Raw genomic sequence first — 17699 nt, 5'->3', positions numbered from 1 at the left:
TTGTTTATTATTATTTTTTATTGTACTTTAGGTTCTGGGGTACATGTGCAGATCATGCAGGATTGTTGCATAGTTACACACACAGCAATGTGGTTTGCTGCCTCCATCCCCCCATCACCCACATCTGGCATTTCTCCCCATGTTATCCCTTCCTGACCTCCCCACCCTCCCCTCACTGTCCCTCCCTTGCCCCCCACAACAGACCCCAGTGTGTGATGCTCCCCTCCCTGTGTCCCCATGTTCTCATTGTTCAACACCCACCTACGACTGAGAACATGCAGTATTTGCTTTTCTGTTCTTGTGTCAGTTTGCTGAGAATGATGGTTTCCAGATTCATCCATGTCCCTACGAAGGACACAAACTCATCGTTTCTTACAGCTGCATAGTATTCCATGGTGTATATGTGCCACAAATGGTTTTCTTATTATTGATTCTGCTATATATTGTTCTTTAAGATTCTAAGAGCATATAATTTCTAACATCTTTTTGTCCCTATGTTAAGAATTTCAAGCTGCCTCTAATCACCCCAGTACCTCCCTGACTCACCAATCTTGGCCTATTCTTCAGTGAGTGAGTCATGATAATGGGTAAGAGCTCCTTACCCAACCACAATGAACATTCTTCAGTTAACTGCTACTTACTGATCCACTATGAATGGGCAAGGATCTTGGTCAGTGCTTTTCAAGTTAGTGAACATAAGAATCAACAGGGGTACACATTTAAAATGCAGATTGCTGCCCCCTCATTCTAATTTATTGGATCTGAAGTGGAGCCTGGAAATTCACATTTTAAATAAGGATACCAAGTAAATCCCATGATAAGTCAATTGCAGACAAAACTCTGAAAGTGATGCTTGGGAAGCAGAAAATGTTGAGGACCTCTTTGATACAGTGCAAAATGTCTATGAAAAGAATGATGAATTCAAAGGTTTGGTTGGAAGCACTTGACCTTTGAATCTGCAATAAGCTTCGCCAATGAAGGTAAGATAGCCAAAAAAGCAGCAGCAGATGAAAATTGTCATGAGCTCTCCTTCTCAGCCCCTTTGACATTTAGCCCTATAGACTAGCAGTACCCCCTTCCCATTCTCTATCATCCTCCATATTCACATAGAGTCTAGACATATATTGAAGATTTAGAGTTGGAGATTTAGATTAAAAGTTGGAGACCAGATTTAGAGTTGGAGATCAGATTTCATTTCATGCTAGAAAAGTTGAAAACATTATGGAAAATTGGTCTAGGTTAAAAAAAACTTGAAAACAAAAAGAAAGCATGGAGACAGAGAAAAAGCCTGAGCCATGAGTGAGGCCAAGATCCTGAACATGCCAGTGACGAATTAATGGAGAGGGAGGTAGAGAGGGCTTCGCTTTCCTGCCGTCAGTTGGACATTCCATCCAACTGCCCCTGAAGTGCATTCCAGTCCACTGAGCATGCTCAGTTCATGTGACTGACTTTGACTAAGTATAACAATCAACGAGATCACCATAAACGCTTTCCCAACATCAGGCCAGTGAAGTGACCGCTGAAAACCATTCCTGAATTTGTGATCAATGGACCCAAGTTTAGGGAGAGGAACACCTTCGGTCTACAACAATGGTTTGAGTCCCAGTCTCTAATTACTTCTTTCCCAAGTACTCTGGTCACCAAAGGGACAATATTTGGTGAGATGCAGCCATTTTGTTGGTGAGCAGGAGGTCAGACTGGAGAAAATGCCATAGTGGTAGAATACAGCATCAACCTCGACAGCAAGCCCATCGCTGGAAGCTCCCAGATCATTGTGCCAGTCAAGCAGAGGAGGGACTTTCATTTAGAGAGGTTTATGTGAACCTTATATGAGAAACCTGCCAACCTACCTCTTTCATTTTTTTAGCCTATTTCTAATACTTAGGTGCTATCTTTTAGAGGCCCTGAAACAGCTAAGACATGACACTCAGTACAAAGGAATCCATAGGTAAGCATCATCAGATCCTTAGGAGTCAAGGCTCTGCCCTGTGTTTTGTGTCTGTGGAATTATAAGCATATATGATGGCTGGGGGTGGTATGTCATTGTGGGAGGTCTGTACACCTCAAAGGATTTATGAAATGGTATGCTAAATACATAATAAAATCATGCTGATTGTGAAGGACCAATATAGACTAGAAGCCTAAGAGATGGTTGTGCTGTAAAATTTATAGTCTACCTGAGGAGAAAGTGGCTACATATCAAAGACAAGCAATTTGTTATTTAAGTTTAAATACTAGAAAAGTCTTTTGGAAGTATTTCCCCCAATTTCCAGGTATGGCTGCCTTTCTGCTTTGCCAAAAAGATTGCTCTAAAGGAATATGTTGTTTGACTTGGTGGTTCATGAGAAATCTTCATCTCCGCAAGCATTTCTCTTACCAACTTGCCATGTAGCTTGAAATTGCTCAATTCCTTTGACTCAATTTTTTTCCAGTTTTCTAGATTGCTTTATTCAAAAACACATATTCCTAGAAAATGCAAATCAAACACGTTTAGGTCATTATCAGAAAACAGGAGCCCTTCATGAGCATGGAACCAAAAGAGGGAGTTGGCAGGCACAGGAGAATAGATGGAGTTGAAGAGAGTGTGGAAAAAGGGGATGGGAGAGGTATTGAGGGGAAGACGAGTGAAAAACAAACAGCTATCTTGCACCCTTGCCTTCTAATGCTCAAGTCAGAAGTGAGAAATTCAGCTCATTGACTCTTAGAGCTAAAACCCCACAAGAGAGAATTTCTAAGACAATGCCCATTTGCCTGGAGGGATAAATAGAAATTCAGCATTTTATCTTCCCTTTCACATTTAATTTAGGTTTCAAAAAAAAAAAAAAATAACTGAGCATCTGCTATTTTCAATTGTGTCATGGATATGAATAAAACATTTCCTGCCATGAAAGAGCTACCCATCAATGGAGAGAGAGAAAGAGAGGATAGATGAATGAATGAACTTTCTGTATCAATTATAAAATAATTAATAGGAGGGCATTTCAGCACATATTTTAATTCTCATTTTTCTGTACATTTTAGAGATGTTTGGGGATATTAACCTCACTCTTGGCATGCTGAACAAGGAAGATAATGTTAACAAGGTAGGGAAAATAGAGAAAAATCTCTTTCCCTTTTTCAGTCCTGTTGGAACATTTTGTATATATTTTCTTTGCCTCAACTTTCTCATTTTTCTCTGGCTTGTTATATGTCATTAAATTTTTCAGTAAATGTAGTTGTAATGAATGTCATTGTCATGTTTAAACAATGATATTTAGCATTTCAAGAATCACAGCATCTATGTCTAGAAAACAGCAATTATAACTTTATACAGGCAGATGTTGAAAGGTGTATGTCAGACTTACAAACATGGATGAGAGTGTTTTCCTTTATAATTTGAGGGTTGTTACAAAAATCGCAAAAGCTCTCCCCTGCTTGTCTATAATGCTATTTCACAGCTGTAAGTTTATCTAAGAATTGAAGGCTTTTCACATTTCAACCACCTTTTATAAAATAAAAGAAATAACTGCCCTTCATTGAACACTTATCTAGGAAGTAGAATGCTAGATATTTTCCAAACAACAGTGTATTGTATAATATTCACTCCTCAGAACAATTTTATCAGGTAGGTATTGCTACTTCCACTTGATAACTGAGAAAAAATTAGGCACACAGAAACTACATGACCTGCCCAACTAAGAACAGCAGGACTACATCCAAAAGCAAGCCCATCTGACTCCAAAAAACGTTCCTAATCATTATTCAGTGTTGTCTTCTTTCAAAGGGCAGTGCCTACACCTTTATCTCTTAATTCAGTGGTTCTGAACCCTGACTACATATTAGAATCCCTTAGAGAGTTTTGGGAAAATACCAACACCCAGGCCCTATTACCAGGGCCTGATTGAATCAGTCTGTGGAAAGCTTGAACATTTAAAGCTCGTGGAAGTGATCCAAACATTTAAGTATGCTTGAAAATCATTACATTTATCTTTCAGTAGGAATCACCTTTCCCAAATAACACTATTTATCAAACATTGGGGATCATTTGGAGAATAACCTCTGGATCTCAGAAGCACTGAAAGAGAATTTCCAGTAAGGGGATCAGAAAAAAAAAAAAAAAAATATATATATATATATATATATATATATATATATGTATGTAATATATGTATAAAATATATATTTATAAATATGTATGTATAAAATATACATATAAATATATATGTATATATGTATATATGTATAAAATATGTATTTTATCTATATTTTATACATATAATTATCTATATTTTATACATATATTTTTATCTATACTTTGTACATATATTACATATATATAATATATTTTTATACATATGTTATATATAAATTTTTTTTGAGACGGGTCTCACACTGTCACCCAGGCTGGAGTGCAATGGCACAATCTCGGCTCACTGAAACCCTCCGCCTCCTGGGTTCAAGTGATTCTCCTCCTTCAGCCTCCCAAGTAGCTGGGATTACAGGCACACACCAACATGCCCAGCTGATTCTTTGTATCTTTAGTAGAGACAGGGTTTCTCCATGTTAGCCAGGCTGGTCGCAAACTACTGACCTCGTGATCTACCCGCCTCAGCCTCCCAAAGTGTTGGGATTACGGGCGTGAGCCACCGTGCCCAACCGAGAATACATATTTTTAACAAGCACTTCATAATTATGTTATGGTGAGTCAAGTTAGAGAATAATAATAGCCAGCATAACCAAGAGGTTAAGGTGCCAGCTAAAATTCAGACTGTTGGTTTCAAAGTATAGCATCAGTATGTAACACTAACTACATTAAGCTCACTGGGACTCAATTTCTTCATCTATAAAATGAATATATTTGTGGTATCTAACACAGGGACTTGTGAGCATTAATAAAATGCTCCAGATAATGAGTCTGGCACAGTTCCAGGAATGTGGTGAGAGCTCCGCAAATGTTAGCCTTGCCAGAGAACAAGTCCTGCAGACAGCAGAGAAAGCAAATGGAGCAAGAAAAGGACTCACAGAGATAGTTAGGCAGGCCTGGAAAATACAGGGAAGAAAGCAAAGAAAAACTATGTGTTATTCTCAAATTTCCCAAGGACCAGCCCTGAGGAGGAATGCGAAGGATGCTATTTAATAACTTAAGCATGGGTGCATTGGCTGGAGGTGCTTGTTGAAGCTGTTGGAGATTTCAGAAGACCAGTCTCTCTTTCATCTTTCAGAGGACACGTAGCCACCTAAAAGATTTACAAAAGCCCTCCCATAGGGCACCTAGTCAAGTCACACAACTGGAGGCCCTGCCTAAAATGTTGTCCACAACTTTCTGTCTGCAGAGGCATGAATGAAACAAGGGCCTGTAAATGTCCCTTAGGACCCAGTTTTATAGTTTAGCAGCCTCTTGAGGAGATACAGTGTGTTCCCTAGTACCACACTCACTCCCTGGTAGTAAGGGCAGCAATTAGGCTGAAAGGCATTTCCATTACCCCGAGTGCTTTTCGAAAGACATGACTATGTCAGGTAGCCTACCCTGGCCTTCAACTAGATCTTGACATAGAAATGAAGCCAAGTAAAAATAGTTTTTAGAATTAACTTTGCTCTGTAGCCTTTGACTCCTAAAGGTGCATGTTATGTTCAGAAAGCCTCAGTTAAGTACAGGCATGGTGGCTCATGCCTATAATCCCAGCACTTTTGGAGGCAGAGGCAGGTAGATCACTTGAGGTCAGGAATTCAAGACCAGCCTGGCCAACATGGTAAAATCCGTCTTTACTAAAAATATAAAATTTAGTCAGGCGTGGTGGCATACACCTGTAATCCCAGCTACTCAGTAGGCTAGGCAGGAGAATCAACTTGAACCCAGGAGATGGAGGTTTCAGTGAGCCCAGATCATGCCACTGCACTCCAACCTGGCAAAAAAGAGCAAAACTACATCTCAAAAAAAAAAAAAGAGAGAGAAAGAAAGCCTTAATTAAGATATATAATATAAAATCCATTGTGTAGTAAAGATATATTGCTTATATGAATTACTGGTGTAATTCATAAGGATTTCATTTGATTCCTTTAGTTCTGCAATGCAAATTTCTGTGTATGCCTTTGTTTGTTCACAGGAAGACATTTACAATCATCTCACTTCTGTTATTCAAAATACTGACATCCTGGTTGATGCAATTGTCCATCAGTTGATTTATTATGCTTCTAAGGACATGAGAGACAACAATGTAAGTTTGGTTCCTGATGGTGAATCAGCATCGGGGCCAGCAAAAGGGTCTTTAAGTGACCCAACTGCACCTATGTGGACATCAGTAAGCTTTTCTACACCATTGCCAGGACCACAAATCACTTGCATTTGTTCTTTGTGGTAACTTAGATACCGTTATAATGCCTATTATTTACTCCTTCACAGATCAGGAAACTGAGGCAAAGAAAAGAATGATTTTAGAAGTAATATCCAACCTCCTTTTAGATGAGGAAGTTCATGATTAGAGATACATTTTTTTTCAAAGTAACACAGCTGTCTGTTGACAGAAAAAGTAACATAACTAGAAACCAGTTTGCTTGGCTTCTATATGACTTACTTCTCTATGTACCTACTTAGATTGGTAGACATCATAGCAAAAAAATAATTATTTGTAGAAATAATTTGAATCTTAGGATGGTGCTATTTCTTCCAAAAAGAAGTTTTACTTGTTCCCGCCAAGGGCACTAACAATTTATGATCACTTTCAGGGCTTGCGATTTCTGGGTCACATCTTAAAACGCAAAATTGGATTGTCATTCATAAGAATACCAATTTAACCTTTCATCTAAACACAGCCCTTTGGTGTCTTAGCCCAAAAGACAAGAGGTGAGATGGCCAGAGTCTCACCACTGGTGGTTGGCCCTGAATTCTATTGCTTTAAAAATGCAACAAAACAGCCTCAAATGCAGGGCTTATCTCTCTAGATCAATAATCTTTTCCAGACCTCAACCCAGTAATTCATTCCACTCTATAATGTGAGCTTGCCGATGGTTTTATATGTATATATTTTTCATATCTTATCTGGATGTTTTGTATTTTCCTCAGGGGAGGTTGATCAAATTTACCTAGCTCACCATCACCAAAATCAGAAGTCTTTTCCAATACCACCAATATTGGAGATAATTAGGCCAGATTAACACCAAAACCAAAGCTCTCAATTCCTAGCCCATTTCATTTCACTTTTCATTTCAGTCTTTCAGCCACAGTAATTTGCATCACTTAAACATAAAGTGTAAGTCCTGTGTTCATGGTACCAAGACAATCAGCAAGAAAACATCTACTGACCTCCAAGTTTACAGGAACTCTATTAAAACCAGTTTTTTAAATGTGTTCAAATTACCTCTGCTTTCCCAACTACTGACACTTACCAAGAGTCTCTCACCATGGTTTTGTAACAGCCTGTTCTCCCTTTGTCCCCACGCTAGAGGAACATGAATAGTTTATCTGTGTAGCAGATATACTATATATGTTCCTCTAGCGTGGGGACAAAGGGAAAACAGGACTTTCAAAACCACGTCAAACGATTCTTGGTAGGTGTCAGTAGCTGGGAAAGAATTGGTAACTTGATTGCACTTTTAAAAAAACTGGTTTTAATAGGGTTCTTGCAGATTTAGGGGGTCAGTAGATGTTTTCACAGACTCCAAAAGAAGAGAAGGTGGGAGGGATGGTGAAGGTTGAAAAATTACCTGTCAGGTACAATGTTCACTGTTTGAGTCTCGGGTTCACTAGAAGCCCAATCCTCACCATTACACGATTGAATCAGGTGACCAATCTGCACATGTACCCTGAATCTACAATTTTAAAACTAAATAAATGCATACATAGATATTATGCTGACTAGTTCCCCTCTGTAGACTGACTCTGCTCTTTTTCTAGTTGTTATTGTTGTTTTTCTTTTTCTCCTCAGAAATCAGAACGCTAGCTGGTGAGGTTTTGGTGTCTCCTGCTGCACATGATTTCAACTCCGTGATGTATGAAATACAAAATAACTTCAGGATCTTAGAGCTGCCAAATGAATTCGTTGTGCTTGCCCTGGCTGAATTGGCAATTAGCTATGGTATAGGAGAATATTCTCCACATTTTCCCTGAGAAATGGCAACTCTTAATTTTCTAAAAGCTAAATGGGAGCAAATGGTAGAAGAAACTACCACTTACTGAGTGCCTATCACATCTCTACCTTCTTCTGTACCAAGAAATATTGACAGAGGGATGTGGGCAGCTGTTTAAAATGAGCGCGGATGATTCTGCTGCCCAGCCACTAGTCCAGACTGCTCTGAATTTGGCCAGACTCTCTCACATCCTCACCTTCTCCTTTATCCAGCTTTGCATTTGCAGAAGCACATTTTCTGTAAGGTGTACTCTACAAACCACTGAACGTTTATGTGAAATAGGGATTTCTACCATTTGTTTCTACACTACTTTATTTAACAGATGTTTAGGAACACCTGTTACATATGATTACATGTACTTTAGGGATACAGGAAACATCTATTGAGAAAGATCGACATTAATAAATTTATTATCTAAAGAAGCAATTGCTGGTGGCATTCGTGGTATAGTGGTGAGCATAGCTGCCTTCCAAATAATTGTCACTTAACAACAGGTACAGGTGGCTGTGTAGGTAAAACCTTATTTTCAACCAGCCCCTCCTTGATTATCTAGCTACAGCCTGGTATTAAGGTGGGTGTAGATGGGGGAATTACAGAAACATCTACTACCCCTCATCTGCCTCCTCCATGCAGCCCTGAAATGCTTCTTGTTGATTTGGAGTCACAGAACCCCAAATGTGAGAAGATAAATAACACCTCTCTCCCCTCTGCCCCTCACTGCAGTGTCCCAGAGTATTCCTTTCATGATGATGACCCTGCTTACCATGCAAACCATGCTCAGGCTGGCTGAGGATGAAAGGATGAAGGGAACTTTCTGTATTGGTGGGTATCCCGATGATTTCCTCTTTGCTTAAAATCAGACTATGAACTGTCTTATAAATTGACCAAAAGTCTTGTTTCCTCTTTAACTCCAATATTACCCTTTTGAATAATAATAGCTACCAATTACTGAGCGCCTACCACATGGAAAGCCCTCAGCAGGGAATTATCTCACTCAATCCTCACAGCAATTCTGCAAGATAAGTACTATTTGCCCATTGTATAGATAAGACACTGAGGTTCAAGAAAAGTAAGGAATTTTCCCAAAATGATGGCACAGTCAATGAGATACAGAGGTGGCATTCAAACCCAGGTCTATAGGACCACCCAGTAGACATGTTCACTGCCCTGCACAACTTCCATTTCAACTGACCTCCTTCTCTAATTGGACGACACTTTCTTGGCAATCGTTGTCAGTACTTACCAGCTCTTAGGGGAGGTTAAATTTTGGCATCTGATTATAATGTATATTGTAATAATGACAAGTAACCAAAATACAAGCAATCACAAAATCAAGAAAAATAGGCAAGTGAACTATGGTCATAAACTCTTCTACCCCAAACTGAAATATGTCACAGATATCAAGAGTCTGCAGAGAAGAACATGGCCTGGAATTAGTAGGAAGCAGCATTTGCAGTGTACAGGGAGGTTTCTTGGATGAGACTAGAAACTTGGTCTCTTGTCTCTGCTCAGCCACTGAGCCATCAGGTGACACTACCCTTCTCTCAGCCCCGGTTTCATATCTAAAAACATCAGAAGAAGTGATTGCTACGTTCCTTTCCACTTCCAACATACTCTAACACTACTATTTTGTAACTTAAAAGCCCACACTGTCAGGAATGTCTTCTTTACCAATCCACCAAGGCTCTTCTATTCCATTTTTTCCCATTTCCTCTAGTTCTGTCATCAAAGTAATATATTTATCTGATATATATTGAGAACTTGCTATGTGCCTAGACACTGCCCTGGATATTTTAAGATTACTATTTCATGTAACCCTCACAGCAACCACATTAGATGGGTAGCATTTTTTCCCACCATTTTACAAGTAAGAACATTGGGCTTAGAAAGTTTCAACAGCTTGCCTCAGGTCACACAGCCAGTACATGGCAGAGCTAAGACTGTCAACTATGACAGTCTGACTGAGGAACCTGTGCAGCTATACTGGACTTAACCCACTTTCAATACTTTTTACTATTCCTACTTATTATCATAGCTAACACTGTTCCTGCAAATAACCTTTGGAGCTTCTAACAGCATTTCTCCTTTTAATATTAACAACCAAGAATATAAAATTAAATAAAACTGGAAACACTCATGAACTTTGCTAAGGGAATTCTCTGTGTTATAAAATTATCTAAGTGTCCTCTGGTTTTAAAGGAACTTTTTGCCTGACTGCCACTGAAGAAAAGGTATCAAATTGAGTGGCTATCCAGCCAGCCAGCTATTCAGTCATCCAGCCATTCATCCATTCCTGGTCATTTGATCAATCAGTAAATTAGCAGACATTGTGCTGGCTGCTTCACATATCATGAGCTAGCAAGACATCATCCCTTTCTTCAGGTTACTTACAGGTCAGTTAGAAACACACACACACACACACACACACACACACACACACACGCCAAGAAATAAATTATGATAAAATGTAGCAGGAGATTCTCAAGGAAATCATAAGGAGTTTGGAGAGACTGAATGAGCCAATAAATGGACAACTCTACAGCTAACGTGCACAGGGTCTTTTCCAGAGTATTTTGTGAATGTGAGGAGTCCCTGAAGAATGGACTAAACATTTTTTTTTATCTAGCAAAATGAGTGGCACATGAGGGCTGAAGAAAAAAAATATTATTTTATGCATATCATGCAAATATATGTGGATTCATGTTCCAAATGGTATTTTAGCAGGCGTAAGATTTCTTAATTTTATTAAAGTAAAACATAGACACAGAAAATCATGCAAATCAGAAGTGTACATGTTGATGAGTTTTTTTAAAGTGAACTTGCCCACGTGGCCACCACTTAGGTCAAGAAGCGGGAGATCAGGACCCAGAAGCCCCCTCATGTTACCTTCAAAGGGTAACCACAATTCTAACTTGAAATAGCATTAGCTTTGCCTGTTTTTAAGATTCGCCCATGTTGTTCTGTGGAGCTATGGCCCATATTTCTGTATTCTATTACCTGTCTATGGAATGTAATAGAATTCTACCTATTAGCAGATATTTAGACTATATTCTGTTTGAGCTATTATCAAAACAAAAAGCACATATGAACATATTCTTGTATAAGTTTTTGGTGCTCATATGTACACATATCTAATGGCTGTATACATAAGACTGGAATAGTTAGGTCGAACGGAATGTATATTCAGCTTTGTTAGATAGTGTCAAAGAGTTCTCCAAAGTGCTTGCACCAATTCACCCTTCTACCACCAGTATGTGAGAATATCAGCTGCATCTTAGTCTTGTTAACACTTGCCATTGACTTAAATTTTAGACATTCTGGGTAGCATGTAGTAGTGTCTCATTATGCTTTTAATTTGTATTTCGTTATTGTGGCTGAGCACTTTTTGTATGTGTATTTGATGCAGTCGTAAGATCATATAGAAACTACTACATATTTACTAATCATCAGCACTCTCTTCTCAAATTATTTTATAGTCTGTCCATCTTTATATTTTTCTCAGTCTGTGGTTGTGTGTTTTAAATGCAGCCCTTGAGAAATTTAGCAAAGCCATTTACAAATATGTCAACCACTGGAGAGATTTTCCCTATCCCAGATTGGATGCCAACCGACTGTCTGACAAGATCTTCATGCTGTTCCGGTATATAATGGAGAAGTGAGTCCCCTTGGCCTCACCCATGCAGGTGAGTGGGCCTCAGGATGCCTCAGGCTGGATGTCCCTATATGCTGGTTGAAATTTCTGTTTTCTTTGTGACATGATAATTAGGCTCAGTTTTTTTGGAAACCATTGGTTGTATTTTATGAGATTTCTCAATTTTTTTCTTTTTTTCCATCTATTTCAAATTACTACGTATTTATTCTTTCAGTTAATGTTTATTGAATCCCCATGACATGCCAAACACTGTTCCAGATGCTGAGGTTATAGCAGTAAATAAATAAACCAAAATCCCACACTCATGAAACTGACATTTCCATATGTAGAAAGAACAATAAATAAGATAAAATGAGTAGAAAAGAATAGAAAGTTAGATATTTCACATTTTATATATTAAAGCTCATATTTGAGCTGAGTCACTAATTAGGAAACATAGCAGTCCACAGATGTTTCTTGTGTCTATGAATATCATGATTAAATAAAATAGCATCTAAAGAATATACTTGGCTGCTCAAAATGCTGCAGTGCCTTGTCCTTGTAGAGAATAGGTTACAAAGTGCATTCACATGTATCTTGTTTTAAAAGTGTATTCCCTTTATCTTGCTTAATTACTATAGTTTTTTTAGGCAGGCTAAATGACATCCTATTTAGGTCTCTTCATTGCTTTATTATAAAAGGTTGAACACTTAGCAACTCTCTCTAGTTTAGATTCTTTTCAACACTTGAAACTATTAAGGCATTTATTTTTTAACATCCTGGGGTAATTAAATCGTTAACAACATGGAACTTTAAAAACACCCTGTAGCAAAGTATTTTCTTCAAGGCACCTGGAAAACAAATTCAATGCAACTGTTTAATGACTACTCTCCTTGCTCCCCGCAGGAAGAGCCAGGCAAGTGAACAGAAAGAACACAAAGTGATAAGAGGGCACAGAGAGAGAAGCACTTAACTGCCCTGGTGAGCTGCAGCATTGGAACTGATCTTTGCAGCCCATGAAGCTGCTCGCCACAGGGAAGATGCATTCCCTACAGAGGGACTAAAACTTACTGAGGCAGAGGTTGAAACTGGGGTAGCATTAGGCCAGTCATGGTGGCTCATGCCTGTAATCCCAGCACTTTGGGAGTCCAAGGCGGGCGGATCACAAGGTCAGGAGATCAAGACCATCCTGGCCAACATGGTGAAACCCCATCTCTACTCAAAATACAAGAATTAGCTGGGTGTTGTGGCACGTGCCTGTAATCCCAGCTACTCAGGAGGCTGAGGCACAAGAATTGCTTGAACCCAGGAGGCAGAGGTTGCAGCGAGCTGAGATAGTGCCACTGCACTCCAGCCTGGTGACAGAGCAAGACAGACAGAAAGAAAGGAGGAAAGGAAAGGGAAAAGAAAGAGAAAGGAAGGAATGAAGAAAAAGAAAGAGAGAAAGAAAAGAAAAGAAAATGGGGTAGCATGCACACCTGAGTGAGTGTGATGGGAGAAGGGGAAGGGAAGAGAGAAAAAAAGATATAAGGCAGAAAGAAATGAAACCAGACAGTTGGTCTTAGTGACATAATGAAGAGCCTTAGATGCTACATACAAGTTGGACTTATTTTTAATAAATAAGAAACTCTTGAAAGGTTCTAAGCAAGGATTTGAGTAACGTACTAGAAAAATCATAGAGAGGTATGGGGTGGATTAAGATAAGACTATCTGCTAGGAGGCTATAGAAATATTCCAGTTCATAAATGGTGAACAGATCAATTGACATAGTGTTCATGGAACTGATCAGAGGAGTCAGATGCTGAAGAATAGAATAACCAGAATGAATCGAATGCTTATTTCAATGGAGGCACCTGGGATGGTTTCCTAGGTTTCTGACTCAGGTGATCTTGGGATCATCAATTTAAATGAGAAGGAATTACAAATGTAGGACAGTACAAAATAGGTTTGATGTAGACATTTTGATTTGAACACCTGTGGTACAGTCAAGTGGAGATATTAGTAGGTTTGAGAATATTCAGGTTAGGAGTTAAAAAGGAAAAGCAAAAGCTGGACATATAGACTTGAGTATCATCATTGCATAAGTGACAACCAAATAAGTGGATTTAGATAGAGTTGTTTAAAGAGAGTATACACAGTGGGAAAGCGCCAAAAGTAGAGCTCTGGAAGGCATCAATATCAAGGGGAAAGCAAGGGAGAAGAACTCATGACGAAGAATAGGGAATGTGCTAAGAGCATAGGAGAGTCAAGTAGAACGCAGTCTTAGAAGCTGAGAAAGGAGAAGTTTTCAAGAAGCAAAGATCTACAGTCCTGAGTGGTGTGGCACTCAAAAACAATCTTCACAAGTGTTCATTACTTGGAAATGTGTAGTGGAAGAACCACCCAACTAAAACATAGTCTGTAATGAAATAAATGATAGTTGCCATTAACCACTAAGTTTTGAGATGATTTGTTGTAAAATTTAGATGGTACAAAAAATTTATCAAACATTAGATAGAAAAGGCAGAATACAGAACTCTGTAAGAATAACGTCAATTTTTAAGAAATTAAAATTCATAGAAAAAATAAGAAAAAGTCAAATAAATAAAACATATACTAAAATATACCAAACAGTGTTTACCGTGGGCACTATGGTACTATCTCTTCTTCATCATCATAACATTTGTGATTTCTACATTTTTATAATTAAAATTTATCACATTTATGTATTTCATACTCTGGAAGTTGTTGATTTTCCACACAGAATGGTAGCGAGATTATAGCGGTTCGAGAGGTGAGTGGGAGGTTAGAAGTAGAGATAGCAAATAAAGACCTTACCTTCCGCCGGGCACGGTGGCTCACACCTATAATCCCAGCACTTTGGGAGGCAGAAGCAGGCGGATCACGAGGTCAGGAACTCAAGACCATCCTTGCCAACATGGTGAAACCCTGTCTCTACTAAAATACAAAAAATTAGCTTGGCACGGTGGTGTGCCCCTGCATTCCCAGCTACTCGGGAGGCTGAGGCAGGGTAATTGCTTGAACCCGAGAAGTGGAAATTGCAGTGAGCCGAGATCACGCCACTGCACTCCAGCCTGCACTACAGAAACTCCATCTCAAAAAAAAAAGACAGAGAGAGAGAGACCATACCTTCAAAAAGCTTTGCTCCAAGGGCAGAAGAGAGAAACAGAATCAGGTGGGGGTAATAGTTGGAATCAAAGTGAGGTAGAATCAATGAAGATTCTTTAAGATGAGGTAAATTCTAGATTGCTTAATATACTGAAAGAAAGTGACTGTTAGAGGTTTAAAAAAATAAGAGAGTTCCATCTCAAAAAAATAAAGTCTGGTATTAAAAAAATTAGCCAGGCATGGTGGTGGGCACCTGTAATCCCAGCTACTGGGAAGGCTGAGGCAGAAGAATTGCTTGAACCTGGGAGGCAGAGGTTGCAGTGAGCTGAGATCGTACCACTGCACTCTAGCCTAGGCAACAGAGTGAGACTCTGTTTCAAAAAACTACAATAAAATAAAAAAATAGGAGAGAATGGCAAGTATTGAAATGAGTATCAGTATAAATACAGATGTAAATACAAATATAGCTATGTCTCATGCAGTGATCTTAACCTGAATATTTTTTAAAGAATTTAAAGAACTATTTCTTGGCTGAAAGCAATGAGGCAAGTTTTGGGGCATACCTAAAGCTCTTGGTACTCTAAAAACCTATGAAAAGCATTAAGGAAGTTTCAGAAATGGTATTTGTTTGCTGCCTATACAGACTTTGAGTATCGTTAAGGCCCACGGGCCCACGGGCCCACGGTGAGCTTGCTGCTGCATCGGGAAGACTTCTGCGAATACTCCCTGGGCCAGGTGCCCTGGCTCCTGAATCAACATAAAGACAAAGAGATTGATTTCCATGTCACTCAGGTAAGAGCCATACCCTAAAGGAACTGAATCAGAGAACCCATATGCAACCCACCCAGAGGCTATTAAGTCTCAAATAAGCCTAAGGAGTTTAATTCCTTTTTGGGCAGCTGAATTTAAATATTTCTCGAGGAATGTGAGGTAAGAAAAAGATTGTATCACTGGATGATGGGAACTTCAGAGAGAGATTAAGAATGTTCATTCTGGGCCTGCTCACTGGCTCATGACTGTAATCCTAGCATTTTGGAAGGCTGAGGCAGGTGCATCACTTGAGGTCAGGAGTTCGAGACTAGACTGGCCAATATGATGAAACCCTGTCTCTGCTAAAAATGCAAAAATTAGCTGGGCGTGATGGCATGTGCTCATATTCCCAGCTACCCAGGAGCCTGAGGCAGGAGAATCATTCAAACCCAGGTGACGGAGGTTGCAGTGGGCCAGGACGGTGCCATTGCACTCCAGCCTGGGCTATGGAATGAGACTCCATCTCAAAAAATATATATATATTTTTTATAAAAAAACTTTTTATAAAAAGTTTCGCTTCTTGACTCTATGTTCTGTTTCTCTGCCAGTATTCATACTACAAGAACACCTAGTGGGTAACATTCTCAGCAGGAATTTTTACTTTTGCTCTGGTCTTTTTCTTATATCCAGAGAAATTCTATTTTAGTTTGTTCTAAAAAGTTATTATTATTATTTTTTTTGAGACAGAGTTTTGCTCTGTTGCCAGGCGCCAGGCTGGAGTGCAGTGGCACGATCTCAGCTCATTGCAACCTCCGTCTCCCAGGTTCAAGCAATTCTCCTGCCTCAGCCTCCCAAGTAGCTGGGACCACAGGTGCACGCCACCATGCCCAGCTAATTTTTGTATTTTTTAGTAGAGACAGGGTTTCACCATGGTCTTGATCTCTTGACCTCGTGATCCGCCCACCTCGGCCTCCCAAAGTTCTGGGATTACAAGCGTGAGCCACCGTGCCTAGCCTAAAAATTTATTAATGGGTAATTCATGTTAGAATATCAAAGTATGGTTGTTTCAGTAGTCATTGAAATTAGCAAAAAGCCTAGATTTGTATAAAGGATTGAAGACCTTCTCTCTACCTAGCACTTTAAAGTTGCCGATGTAGTAAATTTGATCTCAAATAAGCATTCTGAGCAAAAAGAAAGCTTAAAATAAAACTCCAGCATCACTGGAGACCTGGCAGGGGAAAATTTGAGTCTTGGGGTGTGGGTTTTTTTTTTTTTTTTTTTTTTTGCAATTAGTATATCAATTTTTATTTCTGGGAAAGAACATCAGTATTGTTCTATGGGAAACCATGCTGCTTCAGGTAATGGTTGCTTCTAGAATAATTGTTATAATGGCATGATGAAATCTGCTAAAGTTACCCATCTTAAATTAAAGGAACTAGATTCCTGAGGATAATAAACAACCTTTCCTTTTCTTGGGAAAAGAACTAGAATGTTAGAAGTGATCACTTAAGGATCATAATTTGAACAACAGTCTTAAATCCACTTGATTAAGTTTCAGACAGTTTTGAAGATTTATTCAGCCATATTTTTCCTGTGTCTTTCTTAAATCTTCTCTAGTTTTCAAATTTTTACTTCTTGCAAATTTATTATTTTACCAGCTACATAATGAAACACAGATTAATATAATTTCCACTTCTGTGCCCCTAAACACAACTATATTTCCTCTTCTATCTGTGGCTCAGTGTCTTTTTCCTAATGTCTAAAAAACAAAGGGCTGCATTGTATCCCTTTTCCAAAAAAGAATTTCATGTCTCGCCTGTAAACTTCTTGCAGCTTTACAACTAAACAGTGTGACAGGTGATACCAAATCCCAGAAATTGTAAATTGCAGACAGGCGGTAGACATTGGCTTTATAAAGATGTGACTTCAGAAACTTGCAGGAGGAGAGAAGCCCACAGACTTCTAATGTAGCCCACAGACTTTTAATATAGAAGGTTTTCAGTTTATAAGGCACCTACCTAGGAATTACCTATGGCTTCTTAGAAGAGACAGTTTTCAATGATCTCTCCACAGCACCTCCTCCACCTCCTATCTCCATCCCTTCTAG

General features: G+C 39.0%; 1 protein-coding gene across 1 annotated transcript in view; it reads left to right on the top strand.

The window, feature by feature from the left end:
- The first annotated feature begins 1920 nt into the window (after positions 1-1920).
- The window catches only part of MROH2B (maestro heat like repeat family member 2B), a 59258-nt gene continuing 43479 nt past the window's right edge, over positions 1921-17699 (top strand). Inside the window, 9 exon segments of the mRNA XM_064375808.1 lie at positions 1921-1948; positions 3022-3083; positions 6084-6194; positions 7871-8051; positions 8827-8925; positions 11632-11786; positions 15486-15509; positions 15512-15634; positions 16912-16950. Of these exon segments, the coding sequence (XP_064231878.1) occupies positions 1921-1948; positions 3022-3083; positions 6084-6194; positions 7871-8051; positions 8827-8925; positions 11632-11786; positions 15486-15509; positions 15512-15634; positions 16912-16950 (822 nt within the window).

Source organism: Aotus nancymaae, unplaced genomic scaffold (genome assembly GCF_030222135.1).
Source record: "Aotus nancymaae isolate 86718 unplaced genomic scaffold, 86718_ANA_hifiasm-v0.15.2.pri h1tg000014l, whole genome shotgun sequence".
NCBI lineage: Eukaryota > Metazoa > Chordata > Mammalia > Primates > Aotidae > Aotus > Aotus nancymaae.
This window is presented reverse-complemented; position numbering and strand designations above follow the sequence as displayed.